The sequence below is a fragment of the Wyeomyia smithii genome, chromosome 3, assembly GCF_029784165.1.
Source record: "Wyeomyia smithii strain HCP4-BCI-WySm-NY-G18 chromosome 3, ASM2978416v1, whole genome shotgun sequence".
Classification (NCBI taxonomy): Eukaryota; Metazoa; Arthropoda; class Insecta; order Diptera; family Culicidae; genus Wyeomyia; species Wyeomyia smithii.
In genome coordinates this window covers 118158938-118175886 of record NC_073696.1, presented here as the reverse complement: position 1 = coordinate 118175886, position 16949 = coordinate 118158938, and the positions used below count along the sequence as shown (strand labels likewise).

The following is a 16949-nucleotide window of genomic DNA, read 5'->3' as shown; positions in this document are numbered from 1 at the left end:
TTCATTTACACGATCGTTGAAGATTATAAGTAAGAGTAATATACGTTAGGCGAATTTCGCAATGTACAACCTGCAAATCTACACGTACCTAACGCAAAAAAAAAATTTGCATGGGTTCAAATTATCAGTGATTGGTAAACAAACGTTTGCTCGCATAGGAAGATGGTCTTGCTTACGTTATCTCTATGTTTTCCGGTTCGATAAAGAAGCTATAGGTGAGCGAAGTGACGTAGAGTGCGTTATTTTTTCGGGAGGTGCCACTGCTATCGCTTTACCTCTTTCTAGTTTATAAATAGTAAATTAGTCTATCATAATTAATTGGATTATTATTAGGTACATTTGCATTGTACTGGTATTTCAATCACCTTGTAAAAGGAATAATCTATCATTAATTTTTTGTAAAAATAATTTGACCTGTCATAGCGAGCTATTATTTTAGTTCATTCCGCTGTTGAACTATTGGTGGTTAGTGGTTAGGTTAGACAATACTGTCAGTTCAATAACCATATTATAATCATATTTATTAGAAATTACAATCCAAACTACATCCGACTAATTACTGACACGCTTCTCTAATTGCAGCCCCTCGTCGTTAAGCCGGATCAGTTGATTAAACGGCGCGGTAAGCTAGGGTTGATTGCCGTTAATAAGAACTTCACCCAGGTTAAACAATGGGTCAACGAACGCATGGGCAAGGATCAGAAAGTAGGCAGCGCTACCGGGAAGCTACGAAACTTCATCATCGAGCCATTTGTTCCACACAAAGATGTAAGGTTTTGTATGGTTATCAGGCGCTTCATAGAGTAATGTTTTCTTATCCTTTAAGAATGAAGAAGCGTACGTGTGTATCTACTCGCACAGAACCGCTGACACAATTCTTTTCTACCACCAAGGTGGTGTGGATATCGGTGATGTAGACGCTAAAGCTTTGAAACTCGATGTACCTGTAGGACAAGATGTTTCCCTAGCGGACATTGAAAAGACACTGTTGACTGAAGTGGCTGCTGCTAAGAAGAAGTATGTTCTGTATTATCTGCTCTATCTAAAATTAATCGTCACATTTTATCACTTTCAGGAGAATCGCGAGCTTCGTCTTTAATTTGTACAAACTTTATGTAGATCTGTACTTTACGTATTTGGAAATCAACCCATTGGTGGTTACTGATTCTTCCATCTACATCCTCGATCTTGCAGCAAAGGTTGACGCCACGGCTGATTTCATTTGCCGTCCAAAGTGGGGCGAAATCGACTACCCACCTCCGTTCGGGCGTGACGCGTACCCCGAAGAAGCCTACATTGCCGACCTAGATGCAAAGAGCGGTGCGTCACTGAAGCTGACCATTCTGAACCGAAACGGTCGCATATGGACTATGGTTGCCGGTGGTGGCGCTAGTGTTATTTATTCTGATACCATCTGTGATCTAGGCGGCGCTAGCGAACTAGCCAATTACGGCGAGTACAGCGGTGCTCCTTCCGAGCAGCAGACGTACGAGTATGCTAAAACCATCTTAAGTCTAATGACAAGCAGCCCGAAGCATCCTCAGGGCAAGATTCTGATCACCGGCGGAGGTATTGCTAACTTTACCAACGTAGCCGCTACGTTCAGCGGTATTATCACTGCGTTGCGCGAGTTCCAGCAGAGACTGATTGAGCACAACGTGTCCATTTTTGTTCGACGTGCGGGTCCTAATTATCAGGAAGGTCTGCGAAAGATGCGTGAAATTGGCAGCTCGCTGGGTAGGTTGGAATAGCTTATGTCACCAAGCAAGTATTAAAAAATATTTTTCTAATCCCAGGTATACCTTTGTATGTGTTCGGCCCTGAGACTCACATGACTGCGATCTGTGGAATGGCACTCGGCAAAAAGAGTATTCCGAAGAGCAGCAATGTACACTTCGCAACTGCCAATTTCCTGCTCCCGGGAGGTCAGCAAGCAGCAGATGCTGCGAAGAAAAGTTCTGGTTCAAGTTCCAGTGATGTCGTTAATGGTAATTGTGGCATTTGTTTATAAATGTAGCGTTAATTGTTACCTTCTCACTAACACTCTAAGAACATCTAAGTGGTTCCATCGGAGAGAATTCACTGAATTGTTGCTGAAGGCAATTCTTCTTATGATTTTGCACTAGTTAAGTGATGCCAAATGATGCCCTATTATGTAGTTACAGGAATAGTAGCGTGCGTAGGAGCACTAAAATCACTATCGAAATTTTTTTATAGCAAAAGCAGTTGTAATGCAGGTATTGATTCTATGTACTTTTTACATTTACCTTTTTTTTGTGTGTGCAGCCAATAAACCACTGCCATTGTTTCATTTTTGGTTTGAGCTATACGATAAAGCTTCAAAATATGTACTCGCTAAAACAAATTTTGTCGTTTCAAAGCGTTTTAGGTGGCGGCCTTTTCTTCTGTACATAGTACCTGCAGTTCGTTAAACTTAAATTGAAAAATGTTGTCTCTTCTCCATAATTTCCACATTATTTTCATTGAATATAGGAAAAAAGGATTTTTTGAAGAACGTGCCTACAGTGATTCTCTGAATACTTTTCCGGGCTAACGGTGAAAGAATATTCTACGTAAATTATAAAATTACAACTGATTTTTCTATTTCGACTAACAATTTTTTTCAACTGACATACTAACGATTCTTTTGAGCTTTTGTAAGAGAGGATTATGCTACAAATTGAAAAGTTTTGATTCTGTTGGTTCCAACTGATAGTTTTGTTATCAATGTTTTTCCAATGAAATATTATGAGTTTCTAACAAGTTTTTCCACTATTACCTATCTTTTAACCCAATCTAATCATGCTTTTTGTTGTTGTTTCCCCTATTCAAAATTCTCATCAAAATTGTTTACATTTTCTTTTTTTTTATATTTCATTGGTTCTATTGGCATATTTTCCGGTTTCAAAATATTTCGTAACATGACACGCCAACAAATACACACTCATCCACGCATCACGGTCGAACAATACACGGCCGTCCTGCAAATCAACCCCGGTCCGAAAAAACGCTCTTCTCACATCCCTGCCTAAACCATGTTCCCGGTGTATGTGTGCGGTTTATGTTCGGTTCGCTATGTTTATACACTTCGCTGACATAATCTCAGCGTTCGCAACAGTCACGTCGCCATCACCACTAGTAATGCTTCCGGACGTCGCAACTTCGTCTACCTCAACAGCAAACAACAGTTATGTAGAGAGTAGTAGCAATAATTGTTCTAATAGTAAAGAAAGCAATTGTAGTGGAAATAATGACATCTCGAATAAAGCATCATTTTCTCCTGCTTCCCCTACCGCAGGCGGAACCTCGGTCAAGTATACCCAGTCTAAGATTGGTTCCGGCGAGTACCAGCGCATGTTCACCAATCGCACCAAGGCGCTGGTCTGGGGTATGCAGACTCGCGCAGTACAATCGATGTTGGATTTTGACTTTATCTGTCGGTAAGTTGTAATGCCTAGCTTATTTCTTCAAACAGACAAAGAAAAAATTATTTAATGAAAAAAAAAAAATCATTACAGCCGAGATGAACCGTCCGTTGTGGCAATGGTGTACCCTTTCACCGGTTACCACAAGCAAAAGTTCTACTGGGGCCATAAGGAGGTGTTGATTCCGGTTTACTCGAAAATGTCCGAAGCGATCAACAAACACAAAGAGGCTGACGTACTGGTAAACTTTGCTTCGCTCCGATCGGCCTACGATAGTTCGCTAGAGGTGCTGGATTATCCGCAAATTCGTACCATTGCCATCATCGCCGAAGGTATCCCAGAGAATTTGACCCGTAAGCTGAATATGGCGGCACGCGCAAAGAATGTCTCCATCATTGGACCGGCTACAGTCGGTGGTGTCAAGCCCGGATGTTTCAAAATTGGTAACACTGGAGGCATGTTGGATAATATTCTGCACTCGAAATTGTACCGCCCGGGCAGCGTAGCCTACGTCTCACGTTCCGGTGGTATGTCTAACGAATTGAATAACATTATTTCGCTGACAACGGATGGAGTGTTCGAAGGTGTCGCCATCGGTGGTGATCGATACCCGGGAACTACCTTCATGGATCACATTCTGCGATACCAGGCCGATCCAGATGTAAAAATGATTGCACTTCTTGGTGAAGTAGGTGGTGTTGAAGAATATGAGGTCTGTGCTGCGCTGCAAGATGGGAGGATTACTAAACCTCTAATTGCTTGGTGTATCGGAACATGCGCTGGTATGTTTACTTCAGAAGTACAGTTTGGTCACGCAGGATCCTGCGCCAACTCGGATCGCGAAACTGCTTCAGCCAAAAACAAGGCTTTAGCTGCGGCAGGTGCGCATGTACCAGATTCATTCGATACACTGGGAGATTTGGTAGGATCGGTGTACGCCAATTTGGTTAAGAGTGGAGTTATTGTTCCGGCAGTAGAAGTTCCTCCGCCAACAGTTCCAATGGATTACTCGTGGGCCCGCGAGCTTGGATTAATCCGCAAACCGGCTTCCTTCATGACTTCAATCTGTGACGAACGTGGTCAAGAGTTGCTGTATGCAGGTATGCCCATCAGTGACGTGCTGCAGAAGAACGTTGGCATTGGTGGTGTTGTTTCTCTGTTGTGGTTCCAACGATGTTTGCCTCCCTACGTGTGCAAGTTCTTCGAGATGTGTCTGATGGTAACCGCCGATCACGGTCCAGCGGTTTCAGGCGCTCATAACACGATTGTGTGTGCTCGTGCTGGTAAAGATTTGGTGTCATCGGTGGTTAGCGGTTTGTTGACGATTGTAAGTGCCCTAGGATGTACTTTTTCGATTATTTTATTAAAAACATATATCTTTCAAAGGGTGATCGTTTTGGAGGTGCATTGGATGGCGCTGCTAAGCAATTTTCGGAAGCCTACGACTCCAACCTGCATCCGATGGACTTTGTCAACTCGATGCGCAAAAAGGTACAGTTTTTGTTCGCTTGTAAGAAACATCATCAGTATAGAGTTACTTAATACGATTAGTTAATGCTCAATACGAGATGTTATCATGACAAAACTTCTAGTGTTGAAAATGTTTTCTGTTTTCATTGCTACAGGGTCAACTAATTATGGGTATCGGCCATCGCGTGAAATCGATCAACAACCCAGACATCCGAGTGAAAATTATCAAAGAGTTTGTGATGGAGAACTTCCCGGCTAAACCTCTGCTCGAATACGCCCTGGAGGTGGAGAAAATCACCACCAGCAAAAAGCCAAACTTGATTCTGAACGTTGATGGTGTAATTGCTACCTCGTTTGTCGATATGCTACGAAACTGTGGTTCTTTCACCAGGTGTGTAGTAAAATCTATTGAAGGAGACTGGCGTTTCCAGTTTAACGAACTTTTTCATTTGCAGTGAGGAAGCGCAGGAGTACATAAATATCGGAGCTATTAACTCACTATTTGTGCTGGGTCGCAGCATTGGATTTATCGGTCATTACATGGACCAGAAACGCCTGAAACAGGGACTGTACCGTCATCCTTGGGATGATATCTCTTACGTACTGCCAGAGCAGTATAACTAAGCAACAAAGAAGGTAAATTTAACACCAAACACACAAGGTGTTGAAAACTGAACCTGATATAGCACAACAATACGAGAGATATCTGTATTTTCATTTTGTTACGTACAACTAATTTCGCTGTTGTTTATTGACACCTTTTATGGAATTCGACAACAAAAAATCACAGCTTTTTGGACTTATTTGTGAAGCAGAATCTCGTTCATACGATAAGTTTTTAAACGATGGACATTTGCTGCGTAGACATCTGATTCATTCCATTTAATTAACTTTGATTGTGAGCCCAATTACAAAATTCGGTTTCTTTACTGTCATTCATCCAACAATAGGCCTTAAATTATGAGCGCATTTATTCTCATTCGAAAGAAAAATATAAAAAAATATCAGAAGCTACACAAAAATCAAATCATCCATCACAGCTATTTTTTATAGTTCATCAAAATTATGGCGACAATGTGTAAACATGAAATCGCCATACAAAATAAGCCAGTGTGAGAGAGATGACATTATTTGGAAACCATGGATAATGTAAAAAAAACTAAACTATTTAAATTCAAATGAAACTTAAGTTATTCCCTATCTGTAAGATCATATGTAAGCTTCAAAATTACCCCAAGAAAGTAGAAAGAGCAACAATTGTTGGAAATTCTAAGGATAAAAATTACACAACTGTTTCAGAGATGGGATCATGCATAAACTGCTAGACAAGCAAGGTCGAAAAACCGGCGTCAAATCTATTTTCTCGCTCTTTAATTGTGGTTCTCTAGTAATTTCCGTTCGATAATTAGTTAATTGTTCATTTGTCTGCTTAGAAGATTTATCCACCTTATTTTTTTTTTTTTTTTCATTAGACGAAATAGATTTTACTAAAGATCACTACTTTAAATTCAACAGATTATGACACCTATTTGTTTTGTAAGTGGATCATTAGTTTTACAGTTTTATTGTAATAAACCGATGAACAATTCATTCACATTTCTTTTCCATTCAATAGGTTTCCCCATTTATTCGAACATTCCCTTATATATTTTTTTCTTACCCGAAAGCAGGCTAAAAAATAACAATTAGTAACTAGTCATTGCGATACCATTTAATTGGAAATCATTGTTGAAATATGATACTTTCGCACTATCATCGTTGAGATGACATTAGGTGGCAGTAACCAACTGTCTACCGTTGCACCAAACTCGTTGAAAACTGTTACTGTTTAGAAATTGGTTGGATTGCACAAAAAGCTTAGGAAAAACTGCACTATTTATTCAAATGGCTAAAGCAAATAATGGGAATATAACATTGCACCACTCTTATGACCGCTGATGTCTTCAGAAAAGTCTAAATGACAACATGTGTGGAACACTGTTCAGGTAGTCAGTGGTCCATGAGAAATATATTGCACCGGATTGATATATGTGTGACAAAACTCATATCCTATGCTATGACAAGTGGTACGGTATCGCAGTGAAAAAACGCTTATAATAAATGCTGACGGCATAAGACACAAACCTAATATTTTTTGATAGTGATATTTCACATTCAACGATTGTCTGGACGTTGCTAGTTTGCTGAATCTTTGTTAAGACGCTTATTGATACAAAAATGACGACAACCTTCAGTTTTTCATTCAGCGCTAGGTTACATTCTGATTACTGCTAGCTTTTTTACTGTCTGTCGTGAGAGTGCAATTCAGTAGGACAAATAAGTCTTTTGAATAAGTATAAAACATAGGCCCCTATTACAGAAAATGAGGCGACCAACCCGCCTCGCCCGTAGTCACTGACGAGGCGAGCAAAATGTTGTATTAGGGGACGCGAGTAAAATTTGGCTGATGACAGACGAGCTACTCGTTTAAATCGAGTCGACTCGCCATCTGCAATACAAAAATGTGTCAGACGTAGAGGTAGGCAATCTGCAAACGAGCTGATCTAAAGAGCTGGTTCTTCAAAGTGAGTGAGTGATTTATCTCACCCCTAACTTTAAGCAAAAAACTGATAGCTGATCTTGTTGGTCTGAAACCGCAAGCGAGAGCCATGTGAAAGCTTCACTCTCTTTCTACCAAGCTAAAGCTCTGCTTTGCATAACCCACCCGCCGCCAGAGCAAGGAAAAAAATCACTTGTCACAGTTCGTACCCAGGCACACGGGCTGGCCAACGCCGAGTACGCACACGAATGGATGGTAAAAATGGAACGGAAAAAAACTCGAACTGGTTTTACAGCTTCACTCCCTTTCTACCAAGCTAAAAGCGCGCGCGAAACTGCAATAGAACTCTTAGAACTCGGCTGCCACCGGCCTCCAGCCTTACGCCATACTCACATACTCCGCCGAAGATGGTCCTAAGCACACGTCGTTCGAAAACAACTAGCGCTTGCAAATCCTCCTCAAGCATTGTCCATGTTTCGTGCCCGTAGAGAATTACCGGTCTTATGAGCGTCTTGCTTCACTTGGTACAGGGGCGAAGTTGACAAACCTCAACCACAGACTAACAGAAATAACACGTCGAACAAATTTTCAATAAAATCATCGTTTGGATGATTCCAGTACTTCACGTTAGTAACACTAGCACCATCTGCTGTCGTGTTCGCGCTGTGTCATGTAATTCGACATCAGCGCCAGCGTTACTGCATGTGTCAAATGGGGAACTACAAAACATGTATGAGATTACATGACAGCGCCCCAGACGACGTTTTCGCGCGATGACTGTTATTTGATTGAAGATTTGAAATGAACGTTTTTTGTGGCGATGGAGCTAGGTTCCAGTGTTACGTCTGTTAGTCTGTGCCTCAACGTTTTATGGAGCCCGTAGTAGGCACGACTTCCAGCTACAATACGTCTACGGATTTCTCTGCTGCAGTTGTCTGAAGTTACCAATGATCCGAGGTACACAAATTCATCAACTATCTCGAACTCATTTTCGTCGATCTCTCGCGCACCGTTCCCCCATGCTAGCAGATAATTGATTTTCGACGTATTCACCTTCTTCAATCTAACCTTTTCTGCTTCACGTTTCAGCTTGGTGTTTTATTGTTCAACAACCGCCTGGAACGTCCTTCCGACAAGGTCCACGTTATCAGCGAAGCAGAAATCTTCACACACCATCCATTAGGGCCTTAATCAGTCTTGTTAGTTTTGCAGGAAAGCCATTTTCGTCCAGAACTTTCCATAGCTCCACACGGTCGATTCTGTCGTAAGTGGTTTTAAAATCGTTGAATAGGGTGTGCGTGGGAACTTGGCATTCGCGGCACTCGTGGAGGATCTGCCGCAGCGAAAAGATTCAGTCCGTTGTCGATCGCCCATCCACAAAACCGGCTCGATAACTTCCCACAAACCTTCGATCTAGCGGCGAGAGACGGCTGAAGATGATCTGGGAGAGCACTTTGCATTGAGAATCGTGAGCGTGAGTTCTCAAATTCCAACTTCCTCCTTAATAATTATTCCTTTTTTCCACTCATCCGATCGCTGTTTTGTATCCCAGATTCTGACTATGAGCTGATGCAGACAGGAAGCCAACCGGGCCGGACTTGACAAGCTTTGTTGTTCTTGAGCTGCTTTTACTTTTTAGGGGAGGGGGGGGGGTTATTATTGCCTCATACGCTGTACTGACGAAGTCGTTCCTCCTACCATCTTGGTCCTCTGTCTCCGCACCATTCAGGTGTTCATTGTAGTGCTGCTTCCACCTGTCGATCACCTCACGTTCATCCACTTAGATTCCTCCATCTTTATCCCGACACATTTCAGCGAGCGGTACAAATCCTGCGCGGGATGCGTTTAGTTTCTTGTAGAATCTACGTATTCCGCGAAAACGATACCGCTGCTCCATTTCCTCACACTTCAGGGTTTTCAGGCAGTGGATCTGCTGACTTGTGGAACGCGGTGTGGAACGATTCCCTACCTGGTGGGAGATCGGGCCGCACCGGCGGCAAGCCTTTTTTGTGGTTTCGGGCTGGAGTAGATCAGGGGGCCGCCGGGGTGGTATGACACTTTACTGAATTTCAGAGACATCCTAACAGTTAACATCTAGAAACGAATTTCATTAGTGTATAAATCAACAAATCGACCCGATCTTTACGATGGAGCAAATGAAGACCAATAATGGCACAGTTCTCGTCCGAGTCATCCCTGGCGATGGACACTGTCCATTCGCAGCAATAGTAAACCAGCTCTATAAATATGACACCGCCATAGGGAAGGAGTCAGGCTCTTAAGGAGAATGGTGGTGGAGCACATTCAAGACAATAGTGACAGATATATGCCATGCTTACTTCAAACGGCTTCCGACACAGGCAGGCTTAGAAGCATGAGCACAGAAGAAGCGATCCATGACTTCCTATACCGGCTTGAACATGAAACGGAGTGGGGAGGCGAAGAAACATTCGCAGCAGTCTCCGAAATGTTCAACTTTCGAAATGATATATTTAATGAGAACGGTCCCGTAATAAGATACAACGAAGTAGGAGCCATGAATATTGAAAGATGGCAAAGGAAAATCATGACAAACGAGTCCCAAATAAGTATGCAAAACTCGAATACCTCGACAGCAGCGACACCACATCAAGTAACAAGCACCGGCAAGAAAGAATTTAAATTTGGTTCATGGAATGTAAGAGGATGCTCTGACCGATCAAAACAAGAATTACTGGACGAATATTTCACTCAGAGAAAATTACTGATGGTAGCCCTCCAGGAGACGAGAATGGCAGGTTGCACTATAATCTCAGCGAACTATGTCTGGTTTAATGTCAACGATGATAGTTCCCTGAAAGATAGAAACGGGGGTGGCATGGCAATCCAAATCAACAAAACGATTTATTCGGAAAACTATTGCAAAAAAATAAGCCCAAACTCATGTTCTTACATCTGCAGAATTCTCGAAAAACCCATACTGTTTATCTCAACATATGTTAGGAGCACTGAAGTTCGCATGAACAATGAATTCACCACACTAACAAATTATGTTACGAACCTGCCCGGAAGCCTGAAAGAACGCGTGATAATGGCTGGAGATATGAATGCTAGGATAGGTAAAAACGATTTAGCAGAGGACGATCATGCATACCTAGGTCGAAATCTATTATATGACAAATGCAATGCAAATGGAATTGAACTCAAAGCCATGCTACATTGCCTGAAGCTGAGAAATTACGTCTCATTGAGCCCGTCAAAGTCAGTCCAAGTGACATGGGCTAATAGACACAATACATCGCAAATTGATCATATATTAATGAACCAAATGGAAGAGATGACCTTTCCGGTTGTCAGCGCAATCTTCCACATCACGTTGATCAGCGATCACAAAATTCTAGAATGCAGAGTATAAATCAAAGAGAACCCCAACACTAAGGAGAAACGAGTAAGAATCGCTCAACATCCCACGAAAAGTATAAAACTTGACCTAGAGAAATTTAAGTCGATGAAGAGAGCCAAAACCGGTACCAACGGACACTCGACCGAGGCCTACTTGCAAATCCTAGCGACAGAACCGCCACGGTAGAACAAATGTGGACAAACATACTGGAGGCGATTTCCAAAGCAGCAACAACAGCTATTAGTGAACAAAAGTCCCCACTAACTCCCCGCAGAGCCGTTGCTACAAAACGCTATTTCCTCGCCCGTCAGAAAGTTCTGGCAAACCGAAATGACGCGTTCTGGAAGAAAGAACGAGCCATCGCCAGAAAACTTAAGAATGAAGCCGATAACAAACACTTTGAAGAGAAAGTTGAATCCTTCCCCAACCAAATTAAGAACTCAAACACTCTTGATCAAATGACCAGAACATTCCGTTTCATAAAAAACACAGAAGAAACATCAGTTCAAAGAGCAGAGGATATATGAACATCCAGAAATGGGAAGAAAAATTGAGGAAATCCGAGCTGAATAAAAAAGGCTTCGAAAAGGTTGACGAAAACGGAAGCTGTCCAGGACCTATAGACTGTTCCGAAAATTATAAATACATCTTCTTTCTTGAATAAAACAAAAAATACAGTATTTTTCGGGTCATTTTATTCTGAAATATAGATAATAAGTGTTTTCTTTCCAGTTTCAATTCAAGTTGGGATTATTTTTCGAAGGATACGCGAGTTTTCTAACTTTTCTCTTAACACTACTCATAAGCTTTTGCACAGTGTGTTTTCCGACCATTTTTACCACTTTAAGCCAATCTTTTTTAAATTTTTCAACATTGTCCGCTGGTTTGACATATTTCCTCAGCTTTGCCTTGGTCAAATCCCAAAAAGTTTCAATAGGGCGAATTTCAGGGCAGTTTGGAGGGTTCATCTCCTTTGGGACACATGTGACATTATTTGTTTTATACCACCCTAGTGCATCCTTAGAGTAATGGCAGGAAGCAAGATCGGACCAAAAGATTGGAGGATTGTTTCCCTTCGGTGATGCATAAAATTGCGGTCCTGGCAGAGTCTTATAGTCCAGTTTTATGTAGATTTCGTCATCCTTATAACACACCCCATTTTTTTGGTCAGAAGTTCGTCATAAAGCTTCCGAGCTCTCGGTTTCACAGATTCAGCTTGTTTTGGATTTTGTTTTGGCTGCTTCTGCTTCCGACGGGTCTGCAGACCCATTCTTCCCTTGGCACGCATAACGTTACTCGCCGAGGTTCCAAGTTTTCTCGCCACATCTCGTACTGATACTGAAGGATGCCGCTTGTAGTATTCCTTAACCTTTTTGTCCACTGTGGGATCAACAGGCCCGGGTTTTCTACCACGTCTTGGGGCATCAGTAAATGTGCACTCTTCACAATACTTCCGCAATGCGGTTTGAACTGCTCCGACACTTATATCTTCTTCTCTGGCTAATTTTCTTATAGAAAAACCACTCACGGTGCCCCATTTGTGCACAATTCGCTTTATTTGCTCGGGAGAAAGGCCACGCATTTTCAAAATTTCGCACTAAATGTTAGAGAAAATGACAGCATCTGTTTCTTTTGGATGTAAACAACATGACGCAGCCAACGTTTGGTTGAATACTGCACGTTATTTGAAATGACGGTTGATCGTAAGTGTATTTATAATTATCGGAACGGTCTATACACCTACAAAGCAAAAAATACAAAACATCCTCCAACACATGAAAAACCATGCTGCTCCGGGTCTAGATTCGATACCGACTGAACTGCTGAAATATAGCTCAGAAAAATTGTTAGAGGAATTTTTGGAATTAATCAAAAACGAAAACAAAATCCCTCAATCATGAACAGAAACCCTCCAAGTCCCCATTCCCAAGATCAACAACCCTAAAGGAGTAGAGGATTATAGGCGAATTTCCCCTTTGTAATGTAGCGTACAAAATATTTGCTAGCATCCTGTTAAATAGACTGCGTGAGCAAATCCCTCCGATGCTATCCTACCAAATGGCCTTCCAGGAAGCCCGAAGCGCAGCCGACCAAATCTTCGTTCTCAAAAGAATCCTTGATGAACGCTGGAGAAAGGGTCGCATGACAATACTCCTATCAATAGACCTCAAACAAGCCTTCGACACTATAGATGTCTCGAAGCGAGGCATAATCCTACTCGACATGGGGGTTTCACCAACTCTCATCAACAGAATGATTGAAGCCTGCTTGGTGGGGAGGACATCCTTACAATGGTTTGGTCAACGAACCCCAACGATGTCTAAAGGACGAGGCATAAAACAAGGTTGTCCTCAGCCTATACCTATTTATCTTAATTCTCCATAATGTACTAACGACAATGAAAGAAGTCATGCCAGAAATAACACCCACTGCCCCGATCCAGAAAATACGCGAAAATTCGAGAAATATGAGCTCATGGTCACACAAAAGCTTCGATACCTAAGAGCCTATATAACAAGCAATCTGGTACGGAAAGAGATTACAGCTGAACGAATAAAAAAAGCAAAAAAAGCTTTCTATGTTCTATGCTCCTTCTTAAAGAAACACAAATTAAATTGGGAGGTGGTCAAGCGTTTATATCACACGCTGATCACACCAGTAGCGACGTTTGGCTGGAGACATCAGCAATACTCAAACGCAATCGTAATGATCTGCGCACAATGGAGGAGGAAATGTTTAGAAAGTTACTAACACTCTGTAAGAAAAAACATGAGGACCCTAGGGTAAAGAGGAGACATCAAACGGTAACGAGACTACACCACAAGAAAACGATGCAATAAGCAGTGAAATTCAACAAATATCGCAAGAGCAACGTGGATGAGAGGAAAACAACGAAGAATCAAGAAATGCTGATTGAGAAGAGAATCAACAGAATGACAAGACCAACACAAACCAACTGCCCGAGTCTCTCTCAGTGCCAAAAATGTTGGAGGGCAAAACAATTAACAATAAAATAAGAATTGCAAGATTAAATTGGCAGACCAGCATTCACATGGGAAACTTCTCTAAAACAAGATAGGGGAGGATTGTACAAAACGCACCAGTTAAGCATTTTCGCGATTGACAGCGCTCCAAATCATTTCAAAGCGACATTGAACGTGTGGGATGATTGTAGAATCTATTTATTGTATGTTTATGATGAAGTTTTTTATAAAATACTCGATTTCAATGTCTTTTTTGGTAAAAAATACCATTGCCGCCAAACAAGCCCGTGACCAAAACGCACCACAACAAAGGTCAGTATGCTCCAAAGCTGAAGGCTAATATGACACTAGCAGAAATCAGCACGCGAAGTGAGAAGTGCTTGAAGTCTCGAAAGTAAAATAAAAAATAATGGAACATGCTCTAAGTTGTCAAGCGATCTCCTACTAGCTCTTCATAGTACATTCTGCACCAATTTTAATTTTGATTGTTTTTAGATAAAAGTTGACGAAAGTTAGCGAAATAATTTAATAAACTCCAAAAGTGTATAGGTTGGGGGAACCATAGTTTTTTGTATTATTTACTAGTCAGTTAAACATAGAAGCTTGAATAAAATTTATGAATAATTACAAGTTGGACAGAGCCACAGCCAATTGCACAGTTTTTTGAGTATTAAAGTCATTATGGCACGCTTTTTTATATGAGAACTGTAGAGAATCTGGGTTCTTATGAGAAAAGCGAAGAGTTTCGTCATAAAAAGCCACATGTGTAAGTATTTTGGGGAATTAATAGCATGGGCCATCTTACTCAACTGGTGCGTCTTCTACGGTTCTCCCCTATTGAAAGAGCGGATTGGGCATCTGACAAAAATAAAATGCACACAGAGACCAGAAAACTATTCGAAAAACTCGAGGACCCAGACTACGACGACGACAGCGAAGACGAGGAACTAAATGACAATGATACTGACGATGAATTGCTTCCCTCGGACTTCGAAAGTCTATCAAGCGACGATTCTTCAATCTTTGAAAGATTTTTGGACGAACAATAATAATAATAATAGAAGCAGTAAGTTACCTGACCAAACGACTATAAGACATTATCAGTGGATGCGTAGATGGATTTAAGCATGACATGTCTTTATATTCCCTTTGACTTGCCCTTTACCCCTCTCTCTTTGAACCCCACCTTAGTCTATCTATCTTTATACTATTGAGTAGTCGAAACACATAAAACCGCGCCATAACATTTTACTTTTGACATAATCATACGCCTTCCATCGATCATTATACTAAATATTCTCTTTTCTTTTCTCTTCTTATTTTTCGGATTTATTTCCAACCTCTAACACGATAACTTGAGTTTGATATCGTTGAGAGGTAACAGTTTTATCACTCACAGATTTACTTCAATACATACAATATGGAATTTCCTCGAGAATCAACAAATCAGGACAGGCAAATGAGAGAAGAGACAACACGACCAACCATAACCAATCCAAACAATCACCAGATCCACGACAGACAACAGAGGGAAGTATCATCAAAACCAAGTATGTAGTTTCTCTTTTATTTGTTAATTTCTATATCAATTTCTATTTTTATCATTATTATTATTATTATCATTTTTATTATTATTATTTTAAACGCTTAAAACCTTACCAATCTTTCCCCAATCCCTTCCAATGGCATTCATACAGTCCCGCAAGTGGCAGTCAGCCATTATCCTTCCTTAATTATCGGGGCTGGACAGACTTGGCTCCAACTGCCTCACCATCTACCGCAAAATGAAAATGAAAAACTTCTGCTTCCTGAGTAGATGCGGTTCATGCAAAAAACTCATTTTCGAAAAAAATGGTATTTAGACCACTCTGTTCCGCAACGGCTCATTTTTTGTCAATATCCGCATGGTATGATGCGGATGTCAATTATCATGCGGATGTTCCGCATTTGCGGATGCGGATGCGGATAACCGTAACATCCCTAGTATGGACTATAATTGGTTCCCTCAGCAACTGGTACAACTCGTGGTTGATTCGTCGTTTCCAAGTCCCATCTTCCAGTTGCACTGCCCACTGTAGATCGTACGCAGCACCTTCCGTTCGAAAACCCCAAGAGAACGCTGTTCCTCCTCAAGCAAGGTCCATCCTGCCCAGCGGCCTTCCCGTTTTCAGCAACCTAATCGCCGTTTTGACCTCCTCCTTTGTTGGTGGCTCCACAGCTTCATCCTTCGCTCCTCCTGCCCCTCACCGTTTAATGGCGCCTGAAAGTGCTCTTTCCACCTGGCTGCAACCGTCGGCTTATTCGTATGCAGGTTTCCGTCCTTGTCATTACACATGACCAGCGCAGGGAAATTTCTACTAGGGAAGCCCCGCGAATCGTTCCTAGCAAAATTGTCTTGTACGCTGGCGAGCATCTGCTTCTCGTGCTCGCGCTTCTTCCGGCGGTGGACTCTAATTTCTGCAGCTCTTGCCTCCCTTTCCTGTATCTCTTTCTGTTCTGACGCGTAGCCGCAGTGAGCTTGCGGCTTCTGCCACAAGCTTTTCTTCAGCTTTTCTCGCCGACGCTATCTGGTACTAGGTATCAAACCAGCCGTTAGGCTGTCTTCCACGCGTCGTACCTATCACCTCTCTCGCAGTCGTTTCGATGGCACCGTGAATACTACTCCACAGCCCATTTATGTCTTCCTCTCGCTCCTCCTGCTGTTCTGCGATCCGTCGATCCAGCTCGCTGGCGTATTCTTCTGTTACGCCATCAGCCTTCAACCGCTGTATGTTGAAACGCATCGTCCTCTCTGTACGAGATTTCAGCACGTTCGACAACCGTATGCGGATCTTAAAAAAGCCGAGATAATGGTCAGAGTCAAATAGCGATCGTTAAGTGTTGTTTTGCAAAAACCTAGAGTTTGATATGTCGCAAGCAAGGTTTCGCTACCGTTTTCAATCTACCCTGTGTCTCTGGAAGGGTACTTACGGTTCCTCTCGATAAATCCGGAACAACGGAAAATTCTGTCCCAAAAACTATGATAAATTTGGGATCTTTTGCAAAAGGTTCGATCAAATTCGGTTTAGATCTTGCGGAATGACAGGTGGAAGAATTTTCATTTTTCCGCCTCTGGAGGTCCGGCTCTGGAGGTACGCAAGTGTTAAATT

General features: G+C 41.8%; 1 protein-coding gene across 5 annotated transcripts in view; it reads left to right on the top strand.

The window, feature by feature from the left end:
• LOC129727570 (ATP-citrate synthase) overlaps window positions 1-6485 on the top strand; it is a 32472-nt gene extending 25987 nt beyond the window's left edge. For 3 of the 5 annotated variants that reach the window (XM_055685513.1, XM_055685514.1, XM_055685516.1), the window contains 10 exons: window positions 583-768; window positions 827-1017; window positions 1076-1737; window positions 1797-1988; window positions 3107-3223; window positions 3299-3440; window positions 3519-4752; window positions 4812-4916; window positions 5051-5286; window positions 5351-6485. In XM_055685513.1, coding sequence (XP_055541488.1) covers window positions 583-768; window positions 827-1017; window positions 1076-1737; window positions 1797-1988; window positions 3107-3223; window positions 3299-3440; window positions 3519-4752; window positions 4812-4916; window positions 5051-5286; window positions 5351-5519 — 3234 coding nt within the window. In that variant the 3' untranslated portion in view covers window positions 5520-6485. The remainder of the gene's footprint in view (window positions 1-582; window positions 769-826; window positions 1018-1075; window positions 1738-1796; window positions 1989-3106; window positions 3224-3298; window positions 3441-3518; window positions 4753-4811; window positions 4917-5050; window positions 5287-5350) is intronic. The other 2 variants (XM_055685517.1, XM_055685518.1) reach the window with 2 other exon arrangements.
• The last annotated feature ends 10464 nt before the right edge of the window (window positions 6486-16949 follow it).